This window comes from Vipera ursinii (genome assembly GCF_947247035.1).
Source record: "Vipera ursinii genome assembly, chromosome: 7".
Lineage (NCBI taxonomy): Eukaryota > Metazoa > Chordata > Lepidosauria > Squamata > Viperidae > Vipera > Vipera ursinii.
The window spans coordinates 11,663,250-11,677,586 of NC_139521.1; the positions used below are offsets into that span (position 1 = coordinate 11,663,250).

At 38.3% G+C, this 14,337-nt stretch overlaps 1 protein-coding gene across 1 annotated transcript in view; it reads right to left on the bottom strand.

The window, feature by feature from the left end:
• Positions 1–6,893: 6,893 nt before the first annotated feature.
• LOC310643152 (bifunctional heparan sulfate N-deacetylase/N-sulfotransferase 3) overlaps positions 6,894–14,337 on the bottom strand; it is an 83,574-nt gene continuing 76,130 nt past the window's right edge. Inside the window, exons 12-14 of the mRNA XM_083367248.1 lie at positions 12,105–12,214; positions 7,913–8,015; positions 6,894–7,047 (exon numbers count right to left, since the gene is read on the bottom strand). Of these exons, the coding sequence (XP_083223374.1) occupies positions 6,928–7,047; positions 7,913–8,015; positions 12,105–12,214 (333 nt within the window). The 3' untranslated portion in view covers positions 6,894–6,927. The remainder of the gene's footprint in view (positions 7,048–7,912; positions 8,016–12,104; positions 12,215–14,337) is intronic.

Below are 14,337 nucleotides of genomic sequence, written 5' to 3' on the forward strand. Positions count from 1 at the left end.
TTCTTTTAATGGACTTCTACTGCAGTTTGAATTAAGTTAAACGTGAACTGACTCATGCCTTCTTCAAATCCTCAATATCCAATCTGAATCAAATCTTTTCAAGTTTATTATATCTTTTCTTCGGTCTCCTTGTTGCTTGATTTGATTGGAGTGAGCTTCTTTAATACATTATTCTGTATCAATTCACAGATTTCAAGACATCTGGCAATTACAAGATCTTGATAATGAAGTGGAATTAACAACTTGAAATATATCCATGTTAGAGTTAAAATAGTTCAGAATTTATACCAGATCAAAAATCTGTCACATTCAACATTTCTGTTCTCAAACAGATAACTAATGGAAATCTAATAGTTTAGTTTAGTTTAGTTTATTGAGATTTGTATACCGCCCTTCTCCCAAAGGGACTCAGGGCGGTTCACAGGGCATAAATACAAATAACAATACAAACATTAAAAGACAATTAAATCAGTGCCCAAGTTAAAACAAGAATAATAAAACAAGTCTATAAAAACCCATGTACCCCCATCAGGCCAGACCCGCTAGTTCAAATAAATGGGTCTTCAACCCGCGACAGAAGGATCGGAGGTCTGATGCCATCCGGAGCTCAACCGGCAGTTGGTTCCATAACGCCGGAGCACCCACAGAGAAGGCCCTCCCCCTGGGGGCCGCCAGTCGACATAAGCAGGATACATGCCCTATTATGGTTTTTCTATTTTTTAAAAATTTCAAATCTCCCATTATTGTTTGGATCCTTAGTATCTGTCAGAACTTCTGCTGTCACAATTCATAATTAAAATAATTTTCTTATTATCTAGCCTCTGATGATTAATGATGGGAAGATGAACATTGAAGAGAGGGCCTTGCCTTAGATATATAAAGTCCTTCCCAGAAAAATTTGATGCCAATTCTGGCAAGTAATATCAGGCTAAAACCATGTATTTTCCCTCAAGTTTGTAATGCACTGATGTTTGTTTGTTTTGTTATTAATAAATTCTTCCTGGTCTTTTATTCTAAATGTTCGTTTAAAAGTTTTTTTTACTGAATTGAAAGGCAGGGAATTAATTACATTAAATCAATATGCAGGCAAAAAGGTGACTTTTTAAAAAAAATGAAATGGACATGGTGAATATGGTCAGATTACTGTATTTGTAGAAAAAGAAAATATATTTATGGGGTGACAATAAAACTAGATGTGAATTTATTATAGACAGGATTTAATTTTGTCCAGAACAAAAATAACTTCACCTAGAGCAGACATGTCAAACTCGCGACATCACAAGACATTGCATAACGTATTGGGACGGTTTTGCCATTGCCGGCAATGGGGTGGGCGTGGCTTCTGCATGATGCATCCGGCCCGTGGGCTGGCAGTTTGACACCGCTGACCTAGAGCAAGGAACATACCATCATGCCACATATCATAGGTATGCTTAAGTTTTGGTAAATACCAACTTTGTCACAGAAGGCGATCTTGAGTTCAAGACATCCATTGCCCTATTTCTGAAATTATAGACAGAAACATATGCCTGTGTACATGTATTCTCAATATATCTAATATCCAATTTTTAAAGATATAATACTTATGGAAATAATTCCTTACAGATAGTCCTTGACTTACAACCATTCATTCAGCAACAGTTCAATGTTACAGCAGCATTGAAAAAAATGACTTACCAGTCTCAGCACACACCCAACCCCCACAGTGACATGATCGATTGCCACTTGTGACTTTTCTCGGCTAGCTTCTAACGAAGTAAATGGAGGAAATTGGATTCATTTAACAGCCACGATTCATTTAACAATTGCAAACAACTATGGGAAGACTCGCTTTGTGTACGACTTGCTTGACAACTGCTTTGCTCAGCAACAGAAATTGTGGTCCCAACTGTAGTCATAAGCTGAGGACTGTCTGTACACAGTAAGTTCATGTTTACTGGAATCAGAAATTTGTGAATTAGATTGGGCTGTCTATTGATGTGTTCAAAAGGTTGCAGTGGCTATTCTCTGCTCTCTGAATGACTAGTAAGTTGTCCAAGGATGATGGGATTACTAGCCTGACCCATCTGGAGGGCTAGTAATTGAAAAGTTGAAAAAGAATATCACAAATGAAAGCAAAAATACGTGTCCCAGGATAATGTTGCAGGATCCAATCTGGGTCAGTCACCGTGATCACAGGTTTTATCTTCCGAGCTTTCGGACTTGTGTGGGAACCCGTCCTTGGAGAACTTCTCTCTACTATGTTCTGGTGACAGAGACTAAACCTCAGGCTCCAGAAGACTAAACCTCGGGTCCCGATGACCGGCCCAGATTGGATCCTGCAGAAATAATATTTCTTACTATTGTTTATCTTTTTAAAAAATCTTTCCAAAACAAATATAGAATTCTGGTGCTGCTCCAGAATCTTTTCTATCTTATCTCAAGGGTGAGATCTAAGTAAAAATTCTTTGCTCAATCGTCAAGTTAATTTTACATGTACTTGAGTAGCAATTTTTGAGAATACTTTTTACTTCTGTGCAAACATTATAAAATATTTGCAAGATGCTTATTAAAGCAACAACAGCCTGTTTCAAAATCTATGCAGGTTAAAGAAATAGAATGACTCTTTGTTTTTGGATAAAACATAAAATTCAGCATGAGCCCATTTTTCCCTGTGTTAGCTCAGTTACATTTTTTTTAATCTAGTATTATATGTTTGCATGAAAATGAGAAAATATATTCCTGGCTTTATACTAGAAACAGAACTAAATGTTTTGGACCATATCTTAAAACAGTAGTTTTGTGTCTTTTCCCAAGTTTCCAAGAAAAGAATATAACTTTCCGGTAGATGAGCTACCAACATCATTGAACATTCATGTTGTTGTTGTTAGCTGCAAAGTCGTGTCCGACCCATCGCGACCCCATGGACAATGTTCCTCCAGGCCTTCCTGTCCTCTACCATCTTCTGGAGTCCATTTAAGCTCATGCCTACTGCTTCAGTGACTCCATCCAGCCACCTCATTCTCTGTCGTCCCCTTCTTCTATTGCCCTCGATCTTCCCCAGCATTAGGCTCTTCTCCAGGGAGTCCTTCCTTCTCATTAGGTGGCCAAAGTACTTGAGTTTTAGCTTCAGGATCTGGCCTTCTAAAGAGCAGTCAGGATTGATCTCCTCTAGGACTGACTGGTTTGATCGCCTTGCAGTCCAAGGGACTCGCAGGAGTCTTCTCCAGCACCACAGTTCAAAGGCCTCAATTCTTTGGCGCTCAGCCTTTCTTATGGTCCAACTTTCACTGCCATACATTGCAACTGGGAAGACCATAGCCTTGACTATACGCACTTTTGTTGACAGGGTGATGTCTCTGCTTTTTAGTGTGCTGTCTAGATTTGCCATGGCTTTCCTCCCCAGGAGCAAGCGTCTTTTAATTTCTTGGCTACAGAACGTTCATAAAGTGGATTAAATATCAGGCAGAAATCATAGTGACATTTATTCATCACTAGGGCAAGGATTTCTATGATCTAAAAATGTTAGCGATATGCAAGCATTTATGACCTTAAAATCATTTAAATATGATCAATTAAATATGAGTTATAAAGCAAAAATATGACTACAATCTGATTTACGCTGCTCATTAAAAGCATGTCTGGTACTGTTCTAATGGAATGTGTGTATAACTTTAGCACACCTAAAACAATTCTCAATTTATTGGTGCAGAAATCATGCTACTAGCAGAATAATGTCCAGTTTCATTTTATTTTAAAAATATTGAGAAATACATTTCCATAGATTTTCATTCAATGTGAATGAGAAGAATATTACATCTATCAACACTGAAATATTTTATTCTTCCTGAGGAAGCTTCACATTTTAGCAATAATAAAGTATAATCTGTACAATATATTAATATTAGTTTTCTGGTGTGCAGAACTGGGCAAATATTGCAATAGAAAAATATGCATTTTTCTTGGAATATGTGATTAATATCCGTGTTTCTATTCCTTTTACCTGACTCCCTTTAATGTATCCGACAGATTGTTTTAACATTGATTTTTATTTCCACCTGCTTCTTACAGCCAACTCAAGTCACATCAATATTATTCTGTAAATTACTATGAAGGATTTGTGAAATATACCTATGTCTCTGTTTTTGTGGGTATATACGCACATATGCCTACACTGGCATGAACTCTCAATTAAGCAAGATATTAGATGCTGATGCTTGAATGCTTTAAGACCAAAATTTACAGAATACTGGCTCACACTGTAGTGTTTATTCAGAAACCTCTGCTACAGAACCACGGCATATTGCAGAGTAATTTTTTAGGAACTTAATATTTTTGGGGTAGCCTTTCCCCATACTTCTAGATGTATTTTTCAGCCCATATAGAAACACGTTTTTTATGTACTCTCTCTTTATGCAAACATTCGGCTAATGAGATCCCATTACTCAGATAGTACCAAAAAAAAACACAAACCCACATAAAACTTCTCTGCAGTTCTATTGTATGGTGGAGGAATGACTGCAGCTCTACAGTATAAAGGAGGAAGTGAATCACTCTTCAGTAAAAAATTCTTTTCACAAATGAACAGGAGATTGCATTCATGTCCAAGAACAATTTTACGTTTGTTCACAAAAGGTAATGACAGAGGTACAGTAGAAAATCTTGTACGTCATATTAAAGTGCTGATTTCTAAGAGTTGATGGAAATTGGGCTAAAGCTAAAGACGCTGCCTACTCTGTAAAGTTTTCTAAATTGTGGATGTCTTTCAGCCCACACCAATTTGAAGTGTTTTAAAAAAATATTTAAACTAAGAAAATGTTAACTTTGGCTGGGCAACATTTTATATATTTAATTAACTATATGGATTTCAAAAGAACAGAACAATGTTTTGATTCCTCGTATATATTTTAGCTTACATTCAACCAATACTGACAATATTGTTTTGATGTGAAGCACCATGGGACAAATGGTAGTAAGGTAAATTTGGCTTATAATAAATAGTATTTGGTCTTTGTAGTCTTCGAAAACGTTGATCATCACTACTTAATACCAGCCGAAATTTCGTTACATCTTTAAAATGAAAATTGTGCATGTTGCTTTTGAAGGCAAAACAGCAAATTATTTGTTTAAATTTATTTTTATATGCTTTATTAGCTTTTATTTGATTGATTAGTATCAATTGTGGGCTTAATAATAGGATGGATATGTCCAATGCTTTCCCCATGTAGAACAGAAGGCATAAAAATCTTTAGTTTTTAATCTTCTTTCTCTTGATCTTTTTCTTTTAAATTGTGATCTAAATATTTTCTTAGTTTCTAAGCTTTTATGATTTTTGTGTGTCTAGTGGAAAAACCCAGAAAGCCTTAATTCCATCTGGGAACCTTAATCCTATCCACAGCCTCCATTCTTCTAGCTACTGCTTGGCCAGCCTAGTTGAATAGGATTTAGGCAAGTGGAAGGGATGGGGTACAAGCGAGAAAGAAGTAATTGCATACTTAAATCAATATAACTTTATTGTGGCTTCAAAAATGTCTCTGTGCTTCTAATGGAACCATCATTGCCACAACACTCTGTTGAAAGTGGTTTGTGAACATATTCATTTTCTGAGTCCTTCGGGAGAAGGGCGGTATATAAATATAATAATAATAATAATAATAATAATAATAATAATAATAATAATAATAATAATAATAATAATAATAATAATAATTATTCTTGCTGCCAGTCAGGACTGTGGGGTCTCTGTACATAAAGAGTTGTGTGAATGTAAAAACCGGTGACAACTGAGGGAAAGGTGGGCATGTTAGCATCCTATAAGCTCTTGGTTTTAAAATGTAAATCATTTACATTACAAAACAATATCTCCCAAAGGATAATGGAATGAACACGAGACAGCAGAAACACTCCAGTATCTAGCACTTTTCCTGATCCACATCCAGGTGGGTATGTATTTTAGCATAGCAGCTGAGTTAAGGCACCCATCCATCTCTTCTAGAAATCTTCACAGCCACGAAAACTCCCAATTCTGATGATATGATGAATAGACACAATGTATTCTCATAAGACGCATATTCCAGTAATGGTAATTCTTACCTCCTAACATTACTCATTCTCGATCTCAATAGCTAAGTAGTGTCAAACTTAGATGGAAGCAACCAGTAAATGCCAGAACCATGAGTTGGACTGAGGAGTTTCCAAAAGAGTTCTGGAAGAAGACAATGGCAAATTGCTTCTTTATTGTGTTGATGTTATTCCCAGAATTTAGGCCAATTGGGAGGAATCCTTACTTTTTAAAATAATATCTATTTTTACTCCACATTCACTGATTTAAAAATCTGGTTCTATGTTTTGAAACCAGAACTGTGACGTGGGAGTAAGCTTGGCATTTTGTCACCTTTTTAAAAAGTCACCATTGTAATTCAACTATTTTAAAACTGAGCAGAGGAGGTAATTTACAAAACCAACATGACAGACACAGAGAGAGACATACAATATTATTAAAGTGATAGGAATAAACTATATAAAATTGTAAATATTTGTTCTGTTTTTGAATCATTATATAGATCCTCTCTTGAAATTTAACCCAAACATTTGAAACCTGCTGCTTGATACTACATGTACAGGGTGGTCTCTAAGAATAATCCATTTACCAACCCTATTGCATTGAATAGGAGTTACATGATGCATTTTCATATTTATGACAGAGCTGAAGGTCATGACAGATTAAGCTTTGTGCTACATCCATGTATCCTTCTATTGTTATGAAACCCATGTACTGTTAAGAGATAAATGCATATAATTTTTTAGTATCCAGTATAACACACATATCCTTGCCAGTATAACACACATATCTCAATCTTTTGTTTCTGTTTGAAGAGCTTTAGTTCTGATAAAGTTTCCTGGAAACTTTGTATTTGTTTGTATTTTAAGTCGAGAAGAGTCCTTGTGCTATCTCACTTTTTGCAACTCCTGTCTCAGCCACGATGGTAGTGGTTGTCCCAATTTGTGTAGAAGCTTTGATAATTCCACATTGTGGTCTCTGTAGTAGCTTGACAGAAAAACCCTGCACTGATGGGATACAAAAGCTGACATTTTATTTAGTGAAATAATGCAGTAGCCTTATTTATACTTCTACCTTTTCACTTATTTGCATTTGAAAAATATATAAATATTAATAGATGACTAATGAACATACAAATATTCTTATCCATCTAGCAGAGATTGCATACCAGGAAGAAAGATGAGAAAGTATACATGATTTCCCTTTTAATTTCAGTATCTAGGTTGCATATTTGTGTCCTTTGTAAAATATTACACTTGACTTATAAGCTCAAGAAGCATAAAATGCAGGCTTAGTATTTCCCCTCCCTAAACAACTGATCAGTGATTTTCAACCTATTTTTGAAATAGTTCTGTTAATGTTCTTTAGTATGAATGTGTTAAATGTATATTAAATCTGCTGAGCATCTTGTGGGGTTGTGGCATGAAATGAATGAAATAAATGCATGAAATCAATAATTATTCTCAGCACAACTTTTCAGCTAGTCCAGCTAATATATTTTAACACTGAATGATTTGACTTTCTGGGTTATAGGAAAGCCTCTTAACTTACAGATTGGCACATAAGATTCTGTTTCTTTGAATATTCTTCATTTTTCCTCAAAATAAATATAGAGGCAATCAGCCTCAGTGGAATGGGAGCAGATTATGCACGATTAGCAAGCAAGATCAGATAAAATTAATTATTTCTGCTAAATGCTAAGTAATGTTTAATGACAATCCATATGTGATTGTGTCCTAAATGGGCACAATCCAGTACCAGCAACACATTTTTAAGTGCCACAAATTTAAAGGGCAAAGTTTTTCCTCACAAAATTTGTTGTATGTCAGTGTAGTGGACCTTATCCATTGTACATCTAAAATAAGGGTTTACCTCAGAGTCCATTGGAGGGTATTTTCTTCCTTTGCTCTTTCCAAGACATTTTGTTTTTCCTTCTTCCAGAAGTTGACACCAAAAACCTTTGTGTGAGTCAAACCTGAAACATATACTACATTTAAACCCAATTAATGCTTTCATTTCCTAGTTAGGCAAATGACAGTCAACCCTTATTGCCTTGTCTGCATAACCTTAAGCCTACTCTTTGACCTCCAGATGGAATTAACATGACTGCAGCCAGTAATTCAGCCAGCTACTATCTTTTCTGTCCTATAGGAACGACATTGTTATTACTCCTCATTCATATTTTTAATGGAGGTCCAGAATACATTGACAGAAGGAACAGAAAAGATGGTTTGTCTGACTTCTTTATTCTCCTGGTATCAGCTATTTCCCCCACACCTGGGAAGTAGGAGAGCAGGAAAAAGACTATCACTCACAAGAGAAATCGAATGAGACAAAATACAAGATAAATCTATACCTTAATGATTGAGCATATGTTTTTTCACATTTCAGGTATGGTATCTGGGATCTGATATCTAGAATCTCCAAGATAGAATGGATAGAAAGTTCTTGTAAGGCCAAGACAGAATGACAATCTGACTCACTATTCTTCCAATTTGGCACAGTGTAACAGAGTTATAAAGAATATATGCAAAGTTATAGAGCATATATTTTAAGGTTTCTTAATCAAAAAGTTTGGCAGACCATGTCAGGATTTTCCAAGTCAAGAAAATTAGATTGTAAAGCATTAAAAACACACATGGGGATTGATTTTATGTATTTCTATCTTCTATACATAATTTACAGGTTGTGATGCATAAAATTTTCCTAATGTTCACATTTATGCATATGTATCAATGATTATCTTGTTAGTCTATTGATAATATATAACAACGATTATCATGCTCAATGCCAACATAGGATTTGATATCATATGCAATATTGGCTTGGTTTGCATATTGTACTAAGTCAATAATCAGCATATTTCTTGAAAGAAATAACTAATACATTGTCTCTGCCTCCTCACAAACACAACAGTGGGATGCTTAGGAGATCACTGTATATCAGACATGTCAAATACAAGGCCCCGGGGCCAGATGCGGCCCGCAAAGTGGTTTCATGTGGCCCGCGAAGCCATCCTGGAAACAGTAAGGGAATGGCCCCTGCTGTCTTGGCCCAAGCCCAGGCTGGCCAAGAGCCAATGTACAATTTTGTGGTGGTCATCTATGCCATAGGTGTCAAACTCAATTTCATTGAGGGCCGCATCAGCATTGTGGTTGCCCTCAAGGGGCCGGGTGGGTATGGGTAGGGTGGGCGTGGCCTACTGGGTGGGCGTGGCCAGCTCTGCATCGTTCGCATCAAGGGTGCCTATGGGGGCCTGGGCAGGAGTGGGACAGATCTGAGGGTCTCTGGCAAAAGGAGGGTCTCTGGGCCAGGGCCAAGGCAGTGGGGGCCGTTCCCTCACTGTTTCCAGGATGGGTTTGCGGGCCACATGAAACCAGTTCGCGGGCCGGATCTGGCCCCCGGGCCTTGTGTTTGACATGTCTGAAATACATTCAGTCTTAGCTCCACAAGGCCATCTGGAAACAGCGAGGGACCGGCCCGTGCCATGTCGGCACTGCCCCCTCGGCGCATGCTGGGGAGGTATCACCCTTTGTGAGGAATGAAGAAATGCACCATTGCCTGGAAGTGGCCAGCACATGGCCCTGCCTACTTTGGGCAGGCTAGGGGTTGGGCAGCATTGTGCTTCTTTTCAAATTCATGGCACCCGGCTCAGCCTCTCGGCACTGTGAATAGAGCGCCCCGCTACCTGCCAAAACCGGGCAGGCTAGGGGCTGGGCAGCATTGCGCAGGTAACATCGACTCTCACGCTGCTCATGGCATCCCCTCCCATAGAGCCCACCAAGCTGGGTATATGAAGTAGACGAGGGCCATGTGCTGGCCATTTCCAAACAGTGGTGCATTTCTTCATTCCTCACGAAGGATGACACTTCCCCAGCTGTGTTTCTTGCCTGTTTTTCTCCCTCCCTCATCTCAAATATTTTCCCACCACTCTGTTCTTTGGAAGGAAGGAAGGAGAGGGAAGGTCTGAGGGAAGTCCTACCTTAGTCCTGCCCTCCTGCCCTTTCACCATCTCCTTGCCCCCTCCTCCTGGACTATGCTGGGAGGGGTCTCCCTATTGCTAAGGAAGCTTTGGATACAAAGCCAGGTCTCCTCACATGGAGAGGGAATGGGCCTCCCTCTTGATTTTGCCCTCGTACCCATCATGAGCAACCTGGCTAAGGAGAGCAAACATAGCAGCATCAGCCTTGAGGAGGAGGTAAATGCAGGTGGGCACCCCCTTGGGGAAGTGGGGCTGGGCTTATGCCATGGGTGCTTGAGGGCTGGGCTAGGCATTTGACCTCCATGCCACCGTCCAGCCCCCCCCAATGGCCTGAGAGGAACAGTGAGGCTCCTCCGGTGGACCATGCCTTGGAACTTCCCTGGTCCCATCTCCTTCTGCCAGAGACCCTCAGATCTGTCCCACTCCTGCCCAGGCCCCCATAGGCACACTTGACACGAATGATGTAGAGCTGGCCATGCCCACCCAGTAGGCCATACGCACTCCAGCCACGCCCACCCAGTAGGCCACGCCCACCCAGGCCACACACACCCGCCCCCCCATGGGCAACCTCAATGCTGATGTGGCCCTCAATGAAATTGAGTTTGACACCCCTGCTGTATATTCTAGGTTTACACTACCTCATTGTACGGATTATATTTGTAACAAACGTGCACCACATTTGGTGTCATTGGTTTCAGCAAAATTGGTTGGTTATTTGACAGCTTATTAACTGAAATAAGAATATCCAAGGCTAAAATAATTCAAAAAAGTAAGAGTGCTGGAATGAAATAAGAGCTTTTGAAAAAAAATGAGTTCTTTTAAATGGAAATATTTTAACAAATTGTTTTGCCCAAGAAAGAAAGACAAGCACTTTGCTTTAGATGCAGTTCACAGTATTTCAGGCTAAGCACTCTGGAGTAAAAGAAGTAGGAAACTGAAGAACTGCTCTAGAAGTGAATTTGATCCATTTTTTCTTTTGCCGACAATCAACTTTATCTCTCAGTAACTAAAGGCAACTTGCTATACATGCCACAACAAAACAAACAAGCAAAAGGAGAGTTGACTCAGAGGCACGAAACAGAGCTAGGAATGAACACCATATTATTCTGAGTGTTTCTTATGAGAACAGATATTAAGATCCCATACAAAGACACAGAGCAAGGTTATCAATCTCTTTTTTAAGGTCTAGTGAATAAATGGTTTAAGTTCAAATGTTCTCTGTGTGCAATTTTTTTATTACAGACACACTGGATGCCACGGGAATGATGTTCGCACTGTGTTTTTCTATGAAAGAAAAGAAGATGAGTTTTCGTTCTTCTTGCTTTTGGATGAAAAATCTTTTGTCGTAAGCGGAAAAATGAGTGGAAAAAAGGCTTATCATTCTGTCTGCCAGTTTAAAAGGCAGAACCAGTTTACTGGATGCAGTCCTTCCTTTGTCTCAGCTTCTGGCCACTCTGAAATACTTCACTATATTCATTTTAAAGGAAGATTTAAGGAAATTCAACAGTGGTGAATAGTTGCTAGTGTTCTTCTGGTTTAATGGAGTAGTATTTGAGCAAATCCCAAAATATAATGCTGATATTATCAAATTAATAATATGCTTGTTATTAATCGTAATAATGTTTCATTCATTGATTGATATATTAATTGTTTCTTTGGGAATGTACTTCTAAGAGAAATGTTAGAAGTATAACTTTTTGAGAAAAAGGGTTTAAAAAAATATTTTAGAGAGAAGAAATAAACAATTATATTATGGCTTTTAAATAGGATATTTGACCAAGGCGTGTATTCCTTTGTATGTGTATCCATGTACATTGCTCTTTTATATTCTTTTTGTAGAAGTAAAAAAGAATATTTCTAATCATAGTTTACCATTTCTTCCAAATCTTGTAACCCCAATTTCTTAGCTTAGAAAAATAAGCATTAATTATAGACTGCCTGATTCAAACATAGCTTATATGAAGGTATAAAATATTTATGCATATTTTGATTTATCAAGCCAAATTATAATTGTATGAATTGCTTTATTTATTCTGTACAATTTAATTGTATATAATATGTTAAATCAACAACGTAACTCACGTTAAAGCTTCTGAATAATTATAATGAGGAGTAACTCCCAAAAACCTCTGCACTTCTTCCATTACTATAGCTGGGTCATTTCTCAACTGCTGTCCATCAATAATTAGTAACTGCAAAGAAAGAAAGAAAAAATAACAATAATTAATTCTGTATTCAAGATTTTATAAACAGCAACTTGAAGCTCATTTTTTCATGTACGTGAAGTACAGTTTTAGAAAGGAAGGGATGTACAAATTGAATAAGGTTTAAATCCATTCATATTTGTCATCAATTTTAATGAGTTGACATTTCATCAATGTTGATTTCATTACATGAAATTGATCCGAATTGGAAACTGCTTGATATACCACTAGTGATTGAGAAATAAAATGAGGTTTCCAGAGAAACCAAATCGATTAGTAAGAAATTAAATGTGATTTACCTTGAAAAATGTATATGCAAGTTTCAAAATGGCAAACTATAAAAAATATGCTTATCTTCCAATGCGTAAAATATTAGACTCACTACCTTTCACCAGGCTTAAGTCTAGGAATCCAATTTGGGATAACACATCACAGTCTTACGATCTAGATGAAGAATGGTGATTAAGATGGGCAACTTTTAATAATCACAATCAGACAAATAACACAGATCCAACAAATCCATTTCCAGGAATGTGGTTGCCTTGAAAAATATGGAGCCACCTGAATAGAATCAGGACAGGACATGCCAGAACTAAGGCAAAGCTTAGGGGGGAGGGCAGAGAATCCGCAATGCAACTGTGGTGCTCCAGAACAAACTCTCCTCAGGAAATTTCAAGGCACCTGGAATGATCTCATGGCAACTACACCAGAAGCAGTTAGATGGTTAACTTCCTTAGATATTGAATTATAACATCTATCCTATGGCAATTCTATGGCTCCATATTATAATGATTTCATTATGATTTTATTTTAATTTAATATATTGTATTGGCCACATCTTTTATTTATATTTAGAGCTCAGGATGTCATCACACAGCCCATTATCCAAGTCGTTACAACACAAGAGACTAATGGGCACACAGCTAACAGCTAACACCTCAGCCACACAGGATGTTACAAAAGAGCCGACTAATCCAACAAACAATAACCCCATCAACCAATCAAGATGTAACAACACAGCCAAACAACCCGCTTACAGCAACAAAGCCAGCACCCCCACCAATATTTATAGAGAGATGGCAGCTCCGATCACGCTTTGCTTGCACAAGCACGAAGCCGAAGACACCAGCCTGAAGATGACGAGTGGGACCTCGTCGAAACGTCGCCAAGACACTCTCAATCTTACATGGGAAAAGACTCGAATACGCCAAGACCTACACACACACACATACACACACATATTTGCTGATGTTTTATTTAAGCTGAATTTGTACATCAGTGATTGCATAACCTCTGTAGATGCCATACACTAAGTAAATAAATAAATTACAGATTATCAGTCATGGAGGGGACACTTATTGTTAGAGGCATAATGGGAAACTCAGTTGTCTGGGCCTGTAACATACTCCCTTTGCAATACGGTTGAGTCTAAAGGTACTTTTCAAAAGGCAACTGGACTTTCTTGAATATGATTGAGTAGCTTTGTCTAGTATCTAAAACAACTGTAGTTAAGATTTGGGACAGCTGAGGGATCAAGCATCATTTTCTGCGCTAGTTAGCAGACAGTGGAATATGTACCATGTGAACCAGATGCTGTCTTTGGTGGATGCTATAGGACAGTGATGGCAAAACTTTTAGAGACTGAGTACCCAAACTGCAACCTAAAACCCACTTATGTATCATCGTGGGTCAGGTGGGTGGGGCCCATTGGGCGGGTGTGGCCAATTGGGTGGGCATGGCCCATTGGGTGGGCATGGCTGCTGTGGTAATGGCAGACTGGATGGAACTAAAAAGTTCAATCAATCAATTCCAACCTTGCAAGACCTTTTTTTCCCCCCGATGAGAAGTTGAAATTGATTGATTGATTCTTTTTTTTTTTGCACACGGTGGCGGAGGCCTAAAGCGAAAAGGTTTTATAAAACCCAGCTGAACGCCTAGGACTGGGGCGACGGCACGTGTGCCCACAGAGAGGGCTCTGTGTGCCACCTGTGGCACACGTACCATAGGTTCACCGCCACGGCTATAGGATGACAGCAATGAAGAATTACTAGTAGTGGCCTAAAGCATGAAACCTCATTAAGCTGGTCCTGCTTGAAACAGCTAGAATTTCA